General features: G+C 28.9%; 1 protein-coding gene across 1 annotated transcript; it reads left to right on the top strand.

The window, feature by feature from the left end:
• Positions 1-1,081: 1,081 nt before the first annotated feature.
• On the top strand, positions 1,082-20,032 carry LOC133325501 (alpha-tocopherol transfer protein-like). Its single transcript, XM_061534245.1, has 4 exons — positions 1,082-1,261; positions 19,160-19,251; positions 19,324-19,477; positions 19,548-20,032. The coding sequence occupies exons 1-4, from the start codon at positions 1,093-1,095 to the stop codon at positions 20,030-20,032; spliced, it is 900 nt and encodes a 299-aa protein (XP_061390229.1). The 5' UTR covers positions 1,082-1,092.
• The last annotated feature ends 2,393 nt before the right edge of the window (positions 20,033-22,425 follow it).

The raw sequence follows: 22,425 nt of genomic DNA, 5'->3' as shown, positions 1-22,425 counted from the left end.
ATTCCGAATGTATGTAAATGAAATTAGTTTGGTCTCAATATGGTTTGATACTCTCAAATATTCTCAACCACACATATGTTCGATTTTAAAATATGTTTATTAGTGGAATATTTTTCTTATTTCAGCCATAAATAACTTTAAATGCAAATACGCCAAAATCGTACCTTTTCGGTTTCAATAATGATGAGGTGATCGTCGAGTCCAATAAGTCCAATATTTTTAGATGAAATAACTGTAAATGCAAATACGTCAAGTTTTTCGATGAGTTTCTAGGCCATTAGGGTCCTTCGATCATCAATTCCTTGTACATAAATAATGAACCTTACACCTTCAAAAAAAAAAAAAAAAAAAAAAAAAACTATGTCCGGTCCGAAGAAGTCCAAAAGGAAATCCTCTTTATATAGAATAACTTTAAATGCAAATATGCCAAAATATTCGTCGAGGTTCAGAGATGATTTGGAGGCTTCATCGATCCAGTAGATCGTCGAGGTCCGAAAAGGGAATATTTTAGAGGAAATAACTTTAAATGCAAATACGTCAAGTTTTTCGATGATTTTGCTAGGTCATTAGGTTCTTTCGATCATCAATTCCTTGTACATAAATAATGAACCTTACACCTTCAAAAAAACGATGTCCGGTCCGACGAAGACCAAAAGAAAATCCTCTTTATGTAGAATAACTTTAAATGCAAATATGTCAATATTTTCGATGATTTTTCTGGTTCATTAGGTTCCTTCGATCGGCCTTTCCTTACACATAAATATTGAAATATATAACTCTATAGCTTCAAAACGGGATGACAGGTTCGATCCAAAGAGGGAATCCCCCTTATCTATAGAATAACTTTAAATGCAAATATGCCAAAATATTCGTTGAGGTTCAGAGATGATTTGAAGGTTCCATCGATCCAATAGACATTCATTGTGTCATTTCCTGAGTTCAATTTTCGCCGTAGTCAAGCTGTAATGAAATAAATAAAAAATAATTAAAAAATATATATTAAAATAAAATTTCAAAATTTATCAGATGATGACTTTTCTAATTTCCGATTTTTAAAAAATTTGTCTCTTCTTATTTTCAGAAATCCCCACAATGTTGACTGACGTCGGTGAATGGAAAGGTGTTACCGTTGATAATTACACCCTGGAATTTGATTTGGGCGAACCCAGTGAAAAGACCAAAGAAGTTGCTCTCAGAGAATTGCGTGAAACACCCGAAAATCGGCAAAAGGGTTTGGAGGAGCTGAAAAAGTTATTGGACGGTAAGAAAATAGATCAAACAATTCAAAATTGTCATTACACAAAAAAAATGTAGTATTTGACACTAATACATCTTTACAACACGAAATATTGAGTGAAACTTCGTTCAGTTAACAATTATTTTATTCGATTTTAGATGCATGTTTTGAAAATATATGTTATAATTTTTTTAAAAAAAAAGGTTTGACATTTTTGAAAATTGCAATATTTCCAACATGTGATATTTACAATAGTTAGTCGGTCAGCCTCCCTCCCTCCCTCCCTCCCTCGTTTTGACATTCGTGTTGAAATGTTACTTTCAAATATATGTATATTAATGTCTGCTGGGAAAATTGGTGATTATTTTCAAATTCCCAGGTTGTCAATTAACCCCTTTCGATTATATAGTCTCCATAAATATGTATTTACTTCAGTAGGTTAACAAAAAGGTTAGTAATAGTAGCTGTAGTAGAATAGAAATTATCGGTTTGATCTTGGCCTGAGTTCACGCGTAATTGTAAGTTAGATATTGAATATTAATTTCAGCATTAGGAAATTGAATATTTTCAAGTAAATTGCATTACGAAGTTAGTCATATGACGTCTTGACTTGGAAGTATTTTTTTGGATTACAGCAGGAAATAATACGCTGACTATTATTAGTTGTTCACAGCAGGCAAAGAATGATTGATTTTGAATTTTGGCCTAAATCTCCGATATTTGTTAGGTTACAACTATAAAATCTTACCCTCATTTAAATCTAATTTTTCAGACGACTGCAGGAAATAATACGCTGACTATTATTAGTTGTTCACAACAGGCAAAGACTGATTGATTTTGAATTTTGGCCTAAATCTCCGATATTTGTTAGGTTACAACTATAAAAACTTTCCCTTATTTTAATCTGAGGATATTATTCTTTCAAAATCCACTGATTTCATTCAATTCTCTCGAATTTTTATGAGCTATGGCCTCCAGAATCGGACTACCGAAAACTGTACAAAATATTTGAATTTTTGCAATCGTACATTTTGTACGATATCTCAAAAATTTGTTCAGCGACATCGCTTGACCTTTCAATATTTTTCAACAGCAGATATTTCCCTTTCCAAAACTAGTTATTTCATTACGATCATCCCAACATTTCATGAGTTATGACCTCTATAATGTGATTACACAAAAAAATTCGAAAAATAGAAAATTTTGAGTAATGGTACATTTTGTCAAATATCTCAAAAATTTTGCTACTGGTATCGGCTTAACCTGCAATATTTTGTAATAACAGATATTCCTCTTCCCAATTCAAGTTGTTTCATTAAGATCTATCAATTACTTTAGAAGTTATGACCCCTGAGAAATGTACACAGAAAATAAATTCAATTTTGACAAATTCGAGTACGTCAAAGTTTTTGGTGATATCTCCGATATTTTGTCAGCTATATGCATATATCTCAAGAAGATTCTCCTTCAAAATCACTTGATTTTAGTCTGATCATAACAATATTTCATGAGTTATGGCCTCTAGAAAGTGATTACGCAAAAAAGTCAGAAAATTGATTCGAAAATTCGATTTTTGGTTAATTTTTTCGATACCTCGGAAATTTGTTCAGTGACTTCGGCATAATTTGTTCTTTTATTGTATATCATATAATTCTCTTTCCAAAATGAGTTACTTCGCTAAATCCATCTACTACTTTATGAGTTATGACCTCTAGAATCTGATTACCGTTTAAGGTTCTAAAATTTACAATGTGTAAGATTACTAACATGTTGTCCGATATCTCTGAAATTTGTTCGGAGGCATCAGCATATTTTGCAATAATTTTGAATAACAGATATTCCTCTTTCCATACTAAGTGATTTCATTAAGATCCGCTTATTTTATCAAAAGTTTTGGATTTCCGAATATAAATACAGAAAATTGCTTGAATGTGGTAAATTCGAGTATTTGAGTATTTTTGACGATATCTCGGGTATTTTGTGGGCTACATTAACAAAACATGCCTTTATTTGGACCTCAAGATGGCTCTCTTTCGAAATTAGCCGATTTCATTCGATTACATTAAATATTTCATGGGTTATGTCCTTTAGAAGTGGTTTCACAAAAAAGGTTGAAACCCTGTTAAATTCGAGTATTCGTACATTTTGTGCGATATCTCTAAATTTTGTTCAATGACTTCGTATTTATTTGGCATATTTTTGAATGTCAGATATTTCTCCTTCCAAAATTAGTCACTTCACTAAGATCCGCCAAATATTTCATGAGTTATGACCTCTTGAATGTGAATACGCAAAACAAAAACTTAAAGTGGATATATTTGGGTAATCATATATTTTACCCGATATCTCTAATTGTTGGTCAGTGACTTCGGTTGATCTTTCAATATTTTACAACATCAGCTGTTTCGCTTCTATTTCAAAATTTATTTTATTTAAATCCGCCGACAATTTCAAAAGTTATGGCCCGGCGAAATATGAACACGGAAAAATAATAAAAATTGGTAAACTTGAGGTCTTGGATATTTTTGGCTATATCTTGGATATTCATTCGGATACAAAGACAAATTTCATTTGGATCTTAAGATAATTTTCTTTCAAAATTATCCGATTTCATTCAGATCCATAGATTATTTCAGGAGTTATGACCTCCAGAAAATTATTACTTAACATTTTTCCGAAAATGGATAATTTTAAGTAATCCTACATTTTTTCCCATATCTCCAAAATTTGATAAGTGACATCGATCAAACTTGTTATATTCTTCAACATGAGATATATCTCTTTCCAAATCAAGTTATTTCTTTAAGATCCGCTGATTATATCGAAAGTTATGGGTTCGGAAATATGAATACGGACAATTTTTAAAATATGATCATTTCAGGTGTCTGAGTATTTTTGATGATATCTCGGGTACTTCGTTGGCTAAATGTATAAAATCTGACTTTATTTAGATTTCAAGAAGATTCTCTTTCATATCTAAACGATTCCATTCAATTCCATTGAATATTTTTTGAGTTATGGCCTCTGGAGACCGATTACAAAAAAATCTTCCGAAATGGTTAAATTTCTGTAATCATACATTTTGTCCGATATCTCAGAAATTTGTTTGAGTTATAACGGCTTATTATGCTATTTTCTTGGATATAAGATATTTTTCTATCTAAATCCATTTATTTTATTAAGATCCGCAGGTTATATCCAAAGTTATGGGTTCGGAAATATAAATACAGAAAATTGTTAAATGTTGATAAATTCGAGTGTCTGAGTATTTTTGATAATATCTCGGGTATTTAGTTGGCTAAATATACAAAAATGGACTTTATTTGGATCCAAAGAAGATCCTCTTTCAAACCTAATTGATTTTATTTAACTCCATTTATTAGTTTTTGAGTTATGGCCTCTGGAGACCGATTACGAAAAAATCTTCCGAAAATGATTAAATTTGAGTGATCATACATTTTGTCCGATATCTCAGAAATTTGTTCAGTTATACCAGCTTATAATGCAATTTTCTTGGATATACGATATTTTTCTATCCAAATCCAGTTATTTTTATTAAGATCCGCAGGTTATATCCAAAGTTATGGGTTCCGAAATATAAATACAGAAATTGTTTAATGTTGATAAATTCGAGTGTCTGAGTATTTTTGATGATATCTCGGGTATTTAGTTGACTAAATATACAAAAATGGACTTTATTTGGATCCCAAGAAGATTCTCTTTCATATCTAATCGATTCCATTCAATTCCATTGATTATTTTTTGAGTTATGGCCTCTGGAGACCGATTACGAAAAAAATCTTCCGAAAATGGTTAAATTTGAGTAATCATACATTTTGTCCGATATCTCTGAAAATTTGTTGAGTTATATCGCTCTAACTTGGTCTACACTTGAAGGCGAGATATTTCTCTTTCCAAAACAAGTTATTTCATTTAGATCCGCCTATTATTTCAGAAATTATGGCCCCTGAAAAATGTATATGTAAAAATATGAGCATTAAGTAAATTAAAGTTATTGAATACTTTAGGCGATATCTCATGTATTTGGCGGGCTGCATCCATAAAACTTTAATTCATTTGGATCTCAGGAAGATCCTCTTTCAAAATAAATAGATTTTATTTAGATCCCCTGAATAGTTCGTGAGTTATGACCTCTAGAGTAAGGTTACCGAAAATTTTCCGAAAATGCTGAAATTTGAGTAGCTGTAAATTTTGTCCGATATCTTTAAATTTTGGTCAGTGACATCGACTTAATTGGTCTTATTTTTGAATAGTAGTTAATTCTCTTTTGAAAACAATTTATTTTATTAAGATCCACCGATAATTTCAGAAGTTATGACCTCCGGAACATGAGTACCGAAAAATATTTCATTTTTGGTAAATTTGGGCGCTTACGGATTTCTTCGGATATCTCGGGTATGTGCTAGGCCACATGGGTATAATTGATCATATTTTTGAATAGTAGCTAATTCTCTTTTGAATTCAATTTATTTTATTAAGATCCACCTATAATTTCAGAAGTTATGACCACCGGAACATGAGTGAAATATTTAATGTTGGTAAATTCGGGCTTTTACGTATTTCTTTGGATATCCTGGGTATTTACAGGGTCACATCGGTATAACCTGGATCTTTGGGATCTGAAGATAATATTCTTTATAATTCAATTGATTTTATTCAATACTAACCGGCTTCCATAATTATATTAGGTCAGTTCGCTCCTTGTATGGCCCATAATTTATGTAAATTTTAAAAGTCAACTAAATTGTTTTTTTTTCAATAAAATTAGTCCAAAGACCTCTAGATATGGTCACAAATCAAATTAGTGGACTTCATTAATTTCTTTAAGCTACGTTTTGGTTTTTTCGTTGTTGTTGTTGTTGTTTTTTTACTTTGCTTTTGGACAATAACCTTGAACTTAACTTGAATAACACAACACATTTGTTCGAAAGAAGACAAAAAAAATGAAATAAATAAATACATAAAAATTACCTCTACCTACCCTATCTACCTCTATATGGGCATTAATTACAAAAATAAACAATAACAACAATGGACGATGATGAGTATGTCAAACAAACCGAAACAAAACAAAGAAGATATAATAAAATAACAAAACAAAAAATAATGACAATTGATCGGGACGACAAGAAACGGAATGACGGAGATTTTTTGGAGGGATTTTTGGAGATTTTCAGAGGTACTGTGAAGGTTTATTGCACCTCAAATTTAAAAAATCCCATCCTAACGGCGAATTTTTCCGAGGATTTTTTAGGATTTTAAATTTATCGTTTATATCGGATCAGATTTTTGCAGGCATTCGGAGGTTTAGTTGCAGATTTTCGTATTAGTATTTTTTATACCCTTCACCACACTGTGGTACTATGTATGTCGTTGTGCATATGTTTGTAACAGGCAAAAATAATCGAGATAGACCCATGGGTCCTTTTGAGAATATGCACAGAATCACTTTCTGAGTCGATTTACGCAAGTCCCTCTGTCCGTCCATGTATTTTTGTGAACAAAGTACAGGTCGTATTTATGATCCGAATTGCATGAAATTTGGCACAGCTCATTTGTTTGGCCCAAGGACGAACCCTATTGAAATTGGGAAAAATCGGTTCAGATTTAGATATAGCTCCCATATATATTTTCGTCTGATTTTAGGTAAATGGTGCATCAAAGTCCATATATATCATTCGATTAGCATGAAATTTGGCGTAGCGTACTGAATTAAGTCTATAATGATGTGTGCAAAGTTTCGTATAAATCGGTTCAGATTTAGATATAGCCCCCATATATATCTTCGGCTGATTTACGGTAAATGGTTTACCAAAGTCCCTATATATCTTTCGATTTGCACGAAATTTGGCGTAGCGTACTGAATTAAGTCTAGAATGGTGTGTGCTAAGTTTCGTGAAAATCGGTTCAGATTTAGATATAGCTCCCATATATATTTTCGTCCGATTTAAGGTAAATGGTGTACCAAAGTCCTTGTATATCTTTCGATTTACACGAAATTTGGCGTAGCGTACTGATATAAGTCTAGAATGATGTGTGCAAAGTTTCATAAAAATCGGTTCAGATTTAGATATAGCTCCCATATATATTTTCGTCCGATTTTAGGTAAATGGTGTACCAATGTCCCTATATGTATTTCGATTTACACGAAATTTGGCGTAGCGTACCGAATTAAGTCTATAATGATGTGTGCTAAGTTTCGTGAAAATCGGTTCAGATTTAGATATAGCTCCCATATATAGTTTCGTCCGATTTTAGGTAAATGGTGCACCAAACTCCCAATATTGGTCCGATTGATTTGCACAGAGTATTGAATTAGGTCTAGATTGATGTGTGCCAAGTTTGGTTGAAATCGGTGCAGATTTAGATACAGCTCCCATATATAGTTTCGTCCGATTTTAGGTAAATGGTGCACCAAAGTCCCCATATATCTTTCGATTTACACGAAATTTGGCGTATCGTACTGCATTAAGTCTAGATTGATGTGTGCCAAGTTTGGTTGAAATCGGTGCAGATTTAGATACAGCTCCCATATATAGTTTCGCCCGATTTTAGGTAAATAGTCCACTAAAGTCCCTGGAAATCTTTTGATTTGCATGAATTTTGGCACAGCGTAATGACTAAGGTCTATAATGATGTGTGTTAAGTTTCGTAAAAATCGGTTCAGATTTAGATATAGCTCCCATATATAACTTCGGCCGATTTACGGTAAATGGCCCAGTCCGACTTTTCTACTTTCCTTACTGTTTTTTTTTTTCAGGGATAGGCAACATGTTAATATTGGTGGATTTTTTCGAAGGTTAGGTTGAGTTCCGAACATGATTTATTTTCTATTTTTGTGGGAAATATAATCTCAAATATATTGGAATATTTTTTTCTAAGGGGTAACAGAGTTTTTTTTTCAAATAATTTTTACATTTTTTCATGTATCTGCCTCAGATAAAATCTTGGAATTTTTTTTAGAGGCTGGGTAGAGCTTTGAACGTGACTTTTCTTCAAATTTTTAGCTGAGATACTATCAGAAATTTTATGGAATATTTTTTCTAAGGTTTAGCAGAGCTCAATTCACCTTTTTTTCTTGTCTGAAATAGTCATCAAATTTTATGGATTTTTTTTTTTGTAAAAAGGTGTAGAATTTTTACAAAAACTTGTTAACCCCATACCTAACGTTTGTATATTTATTTTTAGTCACTTATTTGTTTGCCTTAACGGCTTAACTTTACAATAACAATCACAATAAAATTAACCTCAAAAAAAAAAACTCTGATTGCATCATGGAAGAAAACAAATAACGTACTCGTATTCAAATAATGTAACTGAATCATCACAGTCAAATACAAAGTTCAAATTTAATGTTTAATGTTAGGTTTTGAGGCTTACTTCGAAGTCAGAGGTTTCGAAATTATTTTCAATTTATTTTTATTTTTTTCTTATTATAATTACAGTTATAGGAGGTCATTAATTGGTTGTTTTTATATTTTTTTCAATTAATCGTTTGCAATTAAATGTTTGTAATGACTGGTTAGAATTTGTAGAAAGGTTTCATTTTGAAAATAATTACAAAAAACCGATTTGGAATACCTATTTGATATAGCAGCTATTTAAGCTATCGATGTTGCATTTTCGAAATAATTTTGTTTCATGAAGATCCGCCAATTATTTCAAAAGTTATGGCCTCTGAGAAATGATTACCGAAAATCATCCAAAACCTAGCAATTTTTGAGTACATGTATATTTTCTAGGATATCTCAGATATTTAAACGAATACATTGACAAATTATAGCATGGTTTTGAAATAAAGATTATCATCTTTCCAAATCAGTTTATTTTATTCAGATCCATCAATTATTTCAAAAGTTATGACCTCTAGAAAATGTGAATGAACAAAATTTCCAAAAGTTGATATATTGTGCATCTTTATATTTTGGATTATTTCTCAGGAGTTTGGTTGGCCACTATATTAAAACTTGATTTAATACTGAACCTAATATGATCCACAATCCAAAATACTTTATTTCATTAAGATCCGCTAATTATTTCAAAAGTTATGGTCTCTGAGAAATGATTACCGAAAAACATCCAAAAACTAGCAATTTTTGAGTACATGTATATTTTGTAGGATATCTCAGGTATTTGAACGAATACATTGACATATTAAGGCTTGGTTTTGAAACTCAGATTATCATCTTTTAAAATCAGTTTATTTTATTCAGATCCATCCATTATTTGAAAAGTTATGACCTCTAGAAAATGTGAATGAACAAAATTTCCCAAATTGAAATATTGTGCATCTTTATATTTCGGATTATATCTCAGGAGTTTGGTTGGCCACTATATTTAAACTTGATTTAATATTGAACCTAATATAATCCTCAATCCAAATTACTTTATTTTATTAAGATCCGCCAATTCTTTCAAAAGTTATGGCCCCTGGAAAATGATTACGGAAAATACCCAAAATATGGCAACTTTTGAGTAGCCGAACATTTGTTGAAATATCTCAAATATTTGGTTGGCAACACTATCAAAATTTGACTTCATTTTGAACTTGGGATAATCCTCTCTCCAAATCACCAAATTCCATTAAGATCCATAACATATTTCAAAAGTTATGGCCACTTGAAAAATAAGCACAGAAAATATTTCGAACATTTGAAAATTACGTACCTTTAGATTTTTGGCTATACCTCAGGAGTTTGGTCAGCAACATATTCCGAATATGAAATATTATTCTACATCAGAATATTTTCTTTCAAAATAATTATAATTCATTAAGATCCACCAATTAGTTCAAAAGATTTGGTTCCTGGAAACTGTTTACTGAAAACTGGCCAAAACCTGGCAACTTTGTATTCATGAACATTTGTTGTGATATCTCGCATATTTGGTTGGCAACACTGTCCAAATTTGACTTTAATTTGAAGCTAAGACAATCCTCTTTTAAAATTAACTAATTCTATTAAGATCCGCCAATTATTTCAAAAGTTGTGGGCCTTGAGAAATGGTTACCGAAAAAACATCGAAAAGCTGACAACTCTGAGGATAAGGACATTTGTTGTGATATCTCAGATATTTGGTTGGTAACACTGGCCAAATTTGACTTGATTTTGAACTTTGCTTTCAAAATTAAGTAACCGATTACCTAACTATCGCTTATTTTTAAAGTTATCGCCTCTGTAGTATGGATGCGGTGCAAATAATAAAAATAAATAAAAATTGGAAAATTTGAGGATTCCTATATTCGTGTCGATATCTCAGGTATTTTGTTGGCGACATCGACATAATTGATTTTCGTTTGTATTCTAAGATAACATTCTTTCGAAAGCAATTGCAATTTTATTTAAATCCTCAGAATATTTCATGACTTATGGTCCTTAGAAACTGATTATTCAAAAAAGTCAGAAAGTTGGTAAATTTGAGCTCTCATACATTTTGTCTGATATCTTTAACATTTTGTCAGTAACATCGAGATTACTTGCAATATTTTCGAATATCCGATATTCCTCTTTCAAAATCAAGTAATTTTATAAAGATCCGCCAACTCATTCAGATTTTATGGCCTCCGGAATATGAATGCGAAAAAAATATTAAAAATTGGTCAATTCAAGTCATTGAGTATTTTTGCCGATATCTCAGATGTTTGGTCGGCTATGTTTGTAAAACTTGAATTCATTTGGATCTCAAGATTATATTCTGTTATAATCGACTTGTTTTATTTAGATTCATTGATTATTTCAAGAGTTATGGCCTCATGAAACTGATTACGCAAAAGAGTTCAATAAGGTGAACATTTGGGTAATCGTATATTTTGTCGCATATCTCAAAAATTTTGGTTAGCGATATCGACTCAATTTAAAATATTATTAATTACGATATATTCCTCTTTCAATATCGACTAATATTATTCAAATCCACCGATTATTTCCTGAGTTATGGTCTCTGGAAACTGATTACGGGAAAAAGATCAAAAAGGGGTAAATTTGGGTATTCGTATATATTGTCGGATATTTCAATTATTTTGGTCAGCGACATCAGCTCAACTTGAAATATTCTTAATTACGAGATATTCCTCTTTCAATATCGACTAATTCTATTCAAATCCACCGATTATTTCTCGAGTTATGGCCTTTGAAACCCGATTACGCAAACGTGTTCAAAAAGGGATAAATTTGTGTACTCGTATATTTTGTCCGATTTCTCAAACATATTGTTCAGCGACATAGGTTCAACTTGATATATTATTGAACATGAGATATTTCTGATTCGAAATCGAATTATTTTATTGAAATCCACTAATTATTTTCTGAAATCCATCCATTATTTTTTTAGTTATGGCCTCCGGAAACTCATTACGCAAAAAAGTTCTTAAAGGGATATATTAGTGTACTCGTATATTTTGTCCGATTTCTCAAACATTTTAATCAGCGACATAGGCTCAACTAGAAATATTATTAAATATGAGATATTCTTCATTCGAAATCGCCTAGTTTTATTCAAATCCACCGATAATTTTTAGAATTATGACCCCTGGAAACTGATTACACAAAAAAGTTCAAAAATGGGTAAATTTGGGTAAACATGTATTTTGTAGGATATCTCAAACATTTTGGTCAGCAATATCAGTTTAACTTAGAATATTATTAATTACGAGGTATTTCTCTTTCGAAATCGACTAATTTTATTCAAATCCACCGATTATTTCCTGAGTTATGGTCTCTGGAAACTGATTACACAAAAAAGTTCAGAAGTGGGTAAATTTGGGTAACCATATATTTTGTCCGATAGTCCAATTATTTTTGTCAGCGACATCGGCATAACTTATAATATTATTAATTACGAGATATTCCTCTTTCAATATCGACAAAATTTATTCAAATCCACCGATTATGTCCTGAATTATGACCTCTGGAAACTGATTACACAAAAAAGTTCAAAAGATGCTAAATTTGGGTAATCGTATATTTTTCGGATTTCTCAAACATTTTCGTCAGCGATGTCGGCTCAACTGGAAATATTTTTAATTATGAGATTTTCCTCTTTCGAAATTGACTAATTTTATTCAAATCCACCGATTATTTCCTGAGTTATGGCCTCTGGAAACTGATTACACAAAAAAGTTCAAAAGATGCTAAATTTGGGTACTCGTATATTTTGTCGGATATCTCAAACATTTTGATTAGCGACATCGGTTTTATTTGGAATATTATTGACTATGATATTTTCCTCTTTCGATATCGACTAGTCTTATTTAAATCCATTCATTATTACCTGAGATATGGTCTCTGGAAACTGATTACGCAAAAAAGTTCAGAAATGGGTAAATTTGGGTAACCATATATTTTGTGCGATAGTCCAATTATTTTTGTCAGCGACATCGGCATAACTTATAATATTATTAATTACGAGATATTCCTCTTTCAATATCGACAAAATTTATTCAAATCCACCTACTATTTCCTGAGTTATGGCCTCATGAAACTCATTGCGGAAATGAGTTCAAAAAGGGGTAAATTTGGGTATTCGTATATTTTGTCGGATATCTCGAACATTTTGGTCAGCAACATCGGTTTAATTTGCAATATTATTGAATATCACATATTCCTCTTTCACGATCAAGTGATTTCATTAAGATCCGCCAATTATTGGGAATGTTATGGGCCATTGAAAGTGGTTACACAAAAAATAGGAATTGTTTCTTTGAGTTATTACAGGTATGGATTTTTTTCAAAAACCTTTTTTGTTTGGGTTTTTCTTAGAGGTCTAAATGTTTTAAAAAATATTTTTAAATATCAGAGATAAAGATCTATAATTTTTAATAATTATTTTTATTTTTTCCTATGTCCCACAATCTGTCAAATTTACATCGCTTCTTCAAGTTCAAGTTCATGGTGGCGACTTCATTTGATTACTTACCTACCCATGTCATGACTTGTCATTTTTGTTGCATCCAAAATTAGTTTCACTCAAATTTTTAAACGATTTTATTATCGTTTAACATTGAGCGATGCTATAAAAACCCCAGTGGTAACAACAAAATTCCCATAAATCACATCTACCGCGTGCTGGAAAATATTAATAATTGTAAAGATGAAGAAGATAAAAAAAAACAAAAATTAAGTCGTTTGAATTTAGTTCATGATAAAACACGTTCAGATGTGTTGTATTGTTATTATTAGTTGGATGACCTTTACGGTGGAGATCTGTTTTTTTTTTCTTGTTATTCAAAAATCATGTTTGGACTTTGCCCTCACTGCGACTGCATTGGTGAGACCTCCAGTGACATGGAAAACTAGTTTAACACGTGATGACCTATCAAACTGTGTGGTGTGAGATAAAAACTGACGTTGTTGTTGCTGGTGTTTTTTGTTGTGTTTGGTCATGTTTTTAGAGGGGAAGTTTTGTGGGTGAAAGGTGTGGAGGTTAAGGTTACACCAGGTTGACGGGTTTTAGAGAAAACAAATTTAAAAATTATATTATTCCCAATTTTGCAATGTATTCCTTGCCAGTATTGCCATTTATTGGGTATTTTCTGGAAAATATTTTTCCCCAGATTTTGGGGATTTTTGTAATTTTGTGAAAAATTCCAAAAAATTATAGATATTAATGTTTTATAAATATTTGTTGATTTTCAACAAACATTTTTGATCAGAGTTGCCATTTTAGAGATTTTTTTTGGGTAAAATTATTTTCCCCACTTTTGGGGATTTTTTTTATTTCAAGGAATTTTATAAAAAAATATTGAAAAATGTTTTAAAAACAAATAATAAATATGCTTGCACTATATCCATTGCTAGCATTGCCATTTTGGTGTTATTTTTGAGAAAAAATTGGTTTCCCCAGAATTGGGGATTTTTCCTAAAATTGTATAAAAATCGGAAAAATATTCAAAATAATGTTTGATAAATATTATATTCTATTCTGGTACATTATTTTATGTCAGAGTTGTCATTTCAGCGTTTTTTATTTTTTGGAAAATATTTTTCCCCACTTTTGGGGATTTTTTCTAAAATTGTATAAAAATCGGAAAAACATCCAACTTAATGTTTGATAAATATTTTATTTTATTCTGGTACATTATATTATGTCAGAGTTGCCATTTCAGCGATTTTTGGGGGAAAATATTTTTCCCCATTTTTGGGGATTTTTTGTTATTTTTAAGAATTTTATAAAATTAATAATGAAAAATGTTTTAAAAACAAATAATACATATTATTGTATTTTATTCTATATTTTATTTATTTATATTCCAATATTGTGATATTTGTATAAAAAAATAGGTTTCCCCAGATTTGGGGATTTTTTCTAAAATTGTATAAAAATCGGAAAAACATTCAAAGTAATGTTTGATAAATATTTTTATCTATTCTGGTAAATTTTTTTATGTCAGAGTTGTCATTTCAGCGATTTTTTGGGGAAAATTTATTTTTCCCCACTTTTGGGGATTTTTGTTATTTTAAAGAATTTTATAAAATCAATAATGAAAAATGTTTTAAAAACAAATAATACATATGGTTGTACTATATTCATTACTAATATTGCCATTTTAATGATATTTTTATGAAAAAAATAGGTTTCCCCAGATTTGGGGATTTTTTCTAAAATTGTATAAAAATCGGAAAAATTTCCAAAATAATGTTTGATAAATATTATATTCTATTCTGGTACATTATTTTTTGTCCAAGTTGCCATTTTAGTGATTTTTTTTTTTTTTTTTTTTTGGAAAAAGTATTTTTCCCCACTTTTGGGAATTTTTGTTATTTTAGAGAATTTTATAAAATCAATATTGAAAAATGTTTTAAAAACAAATAATACATATGCTGTTACTATATTCATTGCCAATATTTCCATTTTAGTGCTCTTTTTCGAAAAATGGGTTTTCCCCAGATTTGGGGATTTTTTCTAAAATTTTATAAAAATCGGAAAAATATCCAAAATAATATTTGATAAATATTTTATTCTATTCTGGTGCATTATTTTATGTCAGAGTTGCCATTTCAGCGATTTTTGGGAAAAAAATATTTTTCCCCACTTTTGGGTATTTCTGTTATTTTAAAGAATTTTATAAAATCATGATTGAAAATGCTTCATAAACAAATAACACATATTATTGTATTTTATTCTTTGCTATTTTTGCCCCTTTTTTGCAATTTTTCGAAAAAAAATGGGTTTCCCCAGAATTGGGGATTTTTTCTAAAATTGTAAAAAAATCGGAAAAATATCCAAAATAATGTTTGATAAATATTTTATTTTATTCTGGTACATTATTTTATGTCAGAGTTGCCATTTAAGCGATTTTTTGGGGAAATTTATTTTTCCCCACTTTTGGGGATTTTTTGTTATTTTAAAGAATTCTATAAAAACAGTATTGAAAAATGTTTTAAAAACAAATATTAGATATTATTGTAATTTATTCTTTGATATTTTTGCCCTTTTTTGCAATTTTTCGAAAAAAATAGGTTTCCCCAGAATTGGGGATTTTTTTCTAAAATTGTATAAAAGTCGCAAAAATATCCAAAAAAAAAAATGTTTGATAAATATTTTATTTTATTCTGGTACATTATTTTATGTCAGAGTTGCCATTCAAGCGATTTTTTGGGGAAATTTATTTTTCCCCACTTTTGGGGATTTTTTGTTATTTTAAAGAATTCTATAAAAACAGTATTGAAAATGGTTTATAAACAAATAACACATATGATTGTACTTCTTTTTTGCTAATATTGTATTTTAGTGATATTTTTATGGAAAATAGATTTCCCCAGATTTGGGGATTTTTCTAATTTTGTTAAAAATTCGGAAAAATATATTCAGATTAATTTTTGATAAATATTTTATTCTATTCCGCTATATTATTTTTTTGTTAGAATTGCCATTTCAGCGATTTTTTGGGAAAAATTATTTTTCCCCACTTTTGGGGATTTTTTTTATTTCAAGGAATTTTATAAAATCAATAATGAAAAATGTTTTAAAAACAAGTAATACATATGCTTGTACTATATTCATTGCTAATATTGCCATTTTTGAGTTATTTTTCAGAAAAATAGATTTTCCCAGTTTTGGGGATTTTTTCTAATTTTCCTAAAAGTTCATAAAAAGTACTGATTAATGTTTTAAAAATAAGTTTTTTTTATTCTATAGTAGATTTTTTTTTATAAATGTTGCCATTTTTGATAAAATTCCATGGCAAATATTTTTCCCCACTTTTGGGCATTTTTTTATTTGAAAAGAATTTTTATAAAAAATTTGTTTATAAATAAATTCTTTTTATTTTGTAACTATAGTCCTTGCTATTTTTTCCCTTTTTAGTGCAATTTTTTGGAAAAAATAGATTTCCCCAGTTTTGGGGATTTTTCTAATTTTCTTAAAAATTCATAAAAATTACTGATTCAAGTTTTATAAATAAGTTATTTTTATTCTATAGTAGATTTTTTTTATCAATGTTGCCATTTTCGGTCAAATTCCATGGAAAATATTTTTCCCCACTTTTGGGCATTTTTGCTATTTTAAAAAATTTTCATAACAAAATATAAAAAAATTGTTTATAAATAAATTCTTTCAATTTTTGAACTATATACCTTGCGATTTTTGCCCTTTTAGTGCAATTTTTCGTAAAAAATAGATTTCCCCACTTTTGGGGATTTTTCTAATGGAAATAATTTTCCACCAAAATTGGGGAATTTTTGTAAAATTTTAAAGGAAATACTTTTTTGAGGCAAATATTTTGTCTCAAATGCTTTGATTTTTTTTAAATTATTTTAAAATTAAATTTTAGCGATTTTTCTGGGGAAATTTATTTTCCCCACATTTGCGGGATTTTTGAAATAAAAGCGAATGAAACATGATTGGAAATCATGATTTTGAATTATTAATCCTTCTGCATGCATTTATTATCAAATTGGCCATAATTTGTGGTATTTTCAGTTTTTAAAATGTTTCCCCAGATTTTGGGGATTTTTTAAAATTTTGGAAATTTTATTGATTTTTTTGGAAAAAAAATTAATTTTATATATATCAAGATATTATGGATTTAACTTTTATAATAAATTTTTGCGATTTTACTACATTTGCTTGGTAAATTAAATTACCCCCAGAAATTGGGGATTTTTAATTTTTTTCCAAAAATTTAAAAATTTTTATTTTTTTATGCATTTTGTGGGAAATATTTTCGTTTCGATATTAAATATTTTAATTTTTGTGAGATTGCCATTTTTTCTCGGGAAATTTATTTTCCCCAGAAATTGGGGATTTTTTTGAAATTTTGCAAAATGTATTAAAAATTTTTTGGCAAATATTTTTCTCCCCATATTGCGGCTAAATACAATTTAAAAAATTTAATTTTAATACATATTTTCGGGAAATAAATTTTCCCCAGAAATTGGGGATTTTTTGAAATTGTCCAAAATATTTAAAAAAATTTAGTACATTTCAAGGCGAATTTTTTTTACCTGATATTGTGAATAGAAAATTGTTAAACAATTTAGAATTTTAATACATTTTCCCGGGAAATTCATTTTCCCCAGAAATTGGGGATTTTGTTGAAAATTTTCAAAATTTTTTGAATTTTATTGCATTTTTTGGTAAAATAGTTTTCCACCAGATATTGTAAATAAATACAATGTGAAAAAAATATAATTTTAATACATTTTCCCGGGAAATTTTTTTTCCCAGAATTTGGAAATTTTTTTGAAATTTTGCAAAATATTAAAATTTTTTGTAAATTTTGAAGCGAATATTTTTCTCCACATATTGTGAATAAATACAATATGAAAAAAATTTAAATTTAATAATTTTTCCCGGGAAATTTATTTTCGCCAGATATTGGGGATTTTTTGAAATTTTGCAAAATTTTTTAAAATTGTAGTAAATTTTTATGAGAATATATTTCCGCAGATGTTGTGAATAGAAAATTATATAAAAATTTTGAATTTTAATTCATTTTCCCGGGAAATGTATTTTCCCCAGAAATTGGGGATTTTTTGAAATTCTGCCAAAATTTTTTAAAATTGTAGTAAATTTTTATGAGAATATATTTCCGCAGATATTGTGAATAGAAAATTGTATAAAAATTTTGAATTTTAATTCATTTCCCGGGAAATTCATTTTCCCCAGAAATTGGGGATTTTTTAAAATTTTGCAAAATTTTTTAAAATTGTAGTAAATTTTTATGAGAATATATTTCCGCAGATATTGTGAATAGAAAATTATATAAAAATTTTGAATTTTAATACATTTTCCCGGGAAATTCATTTTCCCCAGAAATTGGGTATTTTTTGAAAATTTTCAAAATTTTTTGAATTTTATTGCATTTTTTGGTAAAATAGTTTTCCACCAGATATTGTGAATAAATACAATTTGAAAAAATGTAATTTTAATAAATTTTCCTGGGAAATTTATTTTCCCCAGAATTTGGGAATTTTTTGAAATTTTGCAAAATATTAAAATTTTTTAGTAAATTTTGAAGCGAATATTTTTCTTCACATATTGTGAATAAATACAATTTAAAAAATTTAATTTTAATAACTTTTCCCGGGAAATTTATTTTTCCCAGATTTTGGGGATTTTTTGAAATTTTGAAAAATTTTTAAAATTGTAGTAAATTTCGAGGGAAATCTTTTTCCTCCGATATTTGGAATAAAAACTATTTGAAAAGATTTCATTTTTATACATTTTCTTGGGGTATTTATTTTCCCCAGAAATTGGGGATTTTTGGAATTTTGCTAAAAATTTTTAAAATTGTAGAAAATTTTGAGAGAAATATTTTTCCTCCGACATTTTGAATATTAACAATTTGAAAAAATTTCATTTTTATACATTTTCTGGGGGAATTTATTTTCCCCAGAAATTGGGAATTTTTTTAATTTTTATGAAATTTTTTAAAAAATTTTATTTTTTTCTTATTTTTAGGAGAACCCGATTTAAAATGTCCCCGTGATGACCTATTTTTATTGCGTTTCCTCCGCGTCTGCAAATACTATCCTGACAGTGCCTTTAAGCTGGTAAGTAATCCGAACACATTTCCAAGTTTTGAATTTTTTTTTTAATTTTTTTTTTTTTAATTTCGATTTCAGATCAAAAACTATTATTCCTTTAAATTGAAACATGCCGATGTCTATAAGGATCTGAAGCCCAGCAATGAAAAAAATGTATTCGATCACAATGTCATTGTGGTATTTCCGAATCGTGACCAATTGGGTAGGCGTGTGGCCGTATTGGAATTGGGAAGTAAGTGAACGCCAAGAACATTTTGAAAATTCAAAATTTTAATAATTTTTTTTTTTTTTTTGCTTTCCAGAAAATTGGAAACACAAGCAGGTCGTCTTGGATGAGGTCTTCAAGGCAGCTGTCCTCTATCTGGAGGCTGCCATGTGGGAACCGGAAACTCAAATCAATGGCGTTGTGGTCATTTTCGATATGGATGGCTTGAGTTTACAGCAGACCTGGCAATTTACCCCAGCCTTTGCTAAACGTATTGTCGATTGGTTGCAGGATTCCGTGCCATTGCGTGTCAAGGCCATCCACGTTGTTAATCAACCGAAAATCTTCAATGTGGTCTTCTCCCTTTTCAAACCGTTCTTGAGAGAGAAATTGCGATCACGTATCTATTTCCATGGTACAGATCGCCAATCGTTGTACAAACACATGAGTCCGGAAATTCTGCCCGCCGTTTATGGTGGTACCCGTAAAGAGCCCCGCTTCAACGGCGATCAATGGTATAAGCTGCTGGTACAGGCTGAGAAGGAATATGAAGCCATTAATGAATATGGCTATAAGAAATGAGGAGGGCAGTCCACACCCATTAGACGCATTCCAATTTTATTTTTATTGCCAAACATATACCGAGAGAAAAATTTACGCGCAAATTTTTTTAATTTTATTTTTGTTTTTAGTTTGAAAAAAAAAATTAGAATTTTTTTACACTTAGAAAATGAAAACTAAAGTTGGATATTCTATTTTTTAAAATTTTTTTTGTAATGTCCTTGAAAGTAATGACAATTTAATTTGAAAAAATGTGATTTTATACCCCAAATATCATCCACCAAACAAAAATCTTTGAAAAAAAAACAATTTTTTGTAAAAAATTAAAAATCCCCACTTTTGGGGATTTTTGTAAATCGACCCTTTGGGATTTAAATTTGATCAAAACATTATAAAATTTACTCATAAATCATCTACTAAGCAATATTTTATAAAAAATCCCATTTTTATCGAATTAAAAAAAATCCCCACTTTGGGGATTTTGTAAAATTTTTAAAGGAAAATGTTGAAAAAATCATCAATCCCCACTTTTGGGATTTTGTGAAATGTTGGAAGAAATTTTGAAAAAAATTTTATAATTACAAACATTTTTATTTTACATCCACTAAAAAATTTTATTAAAAATCCCATTTTTTGTAAAAAAAATCAAAAATTCCCACTTTTGGGGATTTTTGAAAATCTGCACATTGGGATTTAAATTTGATCAAAACAAAAATTGTTCACAAAATCTGCTCTGCTAAACCAATTTTTTTTAATCCAATTTTTAACGAATTAAAAAAAAAATCCCCACTTTGGGGATTTTGTAAAATATTAAAGGGGAACTGTTGAAAAAAATATTTTTATAATTACAAAATTTTTATTTTACATCCACAAAAAAAAATTTATAAAAAATCCCATTTTTTGTAAAAAATTGAAAATTCCCAATTTTGGGGATTTTTGAAAATCAGCCCTTTTGAAATTTAAATTTGATCAAAACATCACAAAAATTGTTCACAAAACCTCTGCTAAACCAATTTTTTTTTTAAATCCAATTTTTTATCGAATTAAAAAAAATCCCCACTTTGGGGATTTTGTAAAATCTAATGGGGAAATATTAAAAAAATAATGTTTATAATTACAAACATTTTTATTTTACATGCACAAAAAAAATTTATTAAAAATCCCATTTTTTGTAAAAAAACTAAAAATTCCCAATTTTGGGGATTTTTAAAAATCAGCCCTTTGGGATTTAAATTTGATCAAAATATCACAAAAAAAGGCCATAAAACATCCACAAGCAAAAATTTTATTAAAAAAATCCAATTTTTAACGAATTAAAAAAAATCCCCACTTTGGGGATTATCTAAAATATTAAAGGGGAACTGTTGAAAAAAATAATTTTTATAATTACAAACATTTTTATTTTACACCCACTAAAAATGTTTATTAAAAATTCAATTTTTTGTAAAAAATTAAAAATTCCCACTTTTGGGGATTTTTGAAAATCAACCCTTTGGGATTTAAATTTGATCAAAACACCACAAAAATTGATCATAAAACATCCACCAAGCAAAAATTTTATTAAAAAATTCAATTTTTAACGAATTAGAAAAAATCCCCACTTTGGGGATTTTGTGAAATTTTGAAAGAAATTTTAAAATAAGTAATTTTTATTACGACAAACATTTTTTTATTATATCCCTTAAGAAATTTAGTTAAAAAATTCCATTTTTGTGGAATTAAAAAAATCCCCAATTTTGGGGATTTTATGAAATGTTGGAAAAATTTTTGAAAAAAAAAATCATTTTTATAATTACAAACAACAAACACATCCACCGAGTATTTAATTAAAAAAAATCAATTTTTTGTGAAAAAATCAAAAATTCCCACTTTTGGGGATTTTTGAATATCGGTACTTTGGGATTCAAAATTTGATCAATACATCACAAAATGTTTTCATAAAACCTCTGCTAAACAAAAATTTAATAAAAAATCCAATTTTTATCGGATTAAAAAAAATCCCACTTTGGGGATTTTGTAAAAATTCCTAAAATTTCCATTTTGAGTCCCTTTTAATGCAGCAAATGTGATAATTCATGGCAAATTTAATATAAAACAAAAATTCCATCGATTTATTAAAAAAATCCCCAATTTTGGGGATTTTTATTTTTGAGGCGGGGAAAATTTTTTTATGTTGAAAAATGCTAAATTTGGCATTTAAGAGCATTCCTGACGTAAAAAATTCACATTTCTTGAGTTTTTCTTACTATCCCCCAATTTGGGTATTTTTATTTTTTTTCCCCGGGGAAAAAAGTTTTGTTCAAAAAATCTAATTTTAGGTCCTTATAAATAATCTAGGCGTTTAAAAAATTACATTTGCTGATTTTTTATGTGAGAATTCATGGCAAATTTTCATATAAACAAAAATCCCATTA

Source organism: Musca vetustissima, unplaced genomic scaffold, assembly GCF_032173495.1.
Source record: "Musca vetustissima isolate MV318-11 ecotype Yass unplaced genomic scaffold, APGP_CSIRO_Mvet_v1 utg10917, whole genome shotgun sequence".
Classification (NCBI taxonomy): domain Eukaryota; kingdom Metazoa; phylum Arthropoda; class Insecta; order Diptera; family Muscidae; genus Musca; species Musca vetustissima.
The sequence above is the reverse complement of the archived record's forward strand: the minus strand, read 5'-3'. Positions and strand labels throughout refer to the sequence as shown.

Coding starts and splice junctions, on each gene's coding strand:
- LOC133325501 (XM_061534245.1), top strand. CDS start 1,093: ATGTTGACTGACGTCGGTGAATGGAAAGGTGTTACCGTTGATAATTAC. Junction 1,262..19,159: donor GCTGAAAAAGTTATTGGACG/GTAAGAAAATAG, acceptor TCTTATTTTTAG/GAGAACCCGATTTAAAATGT. Junction 19,478..19,547: donor GGCCGTATTGGAATTGGGAA/GTAAGTGAACGC, acceptor TTTGCTTTCCAG/AAAATTGGAAACACAAGCAG.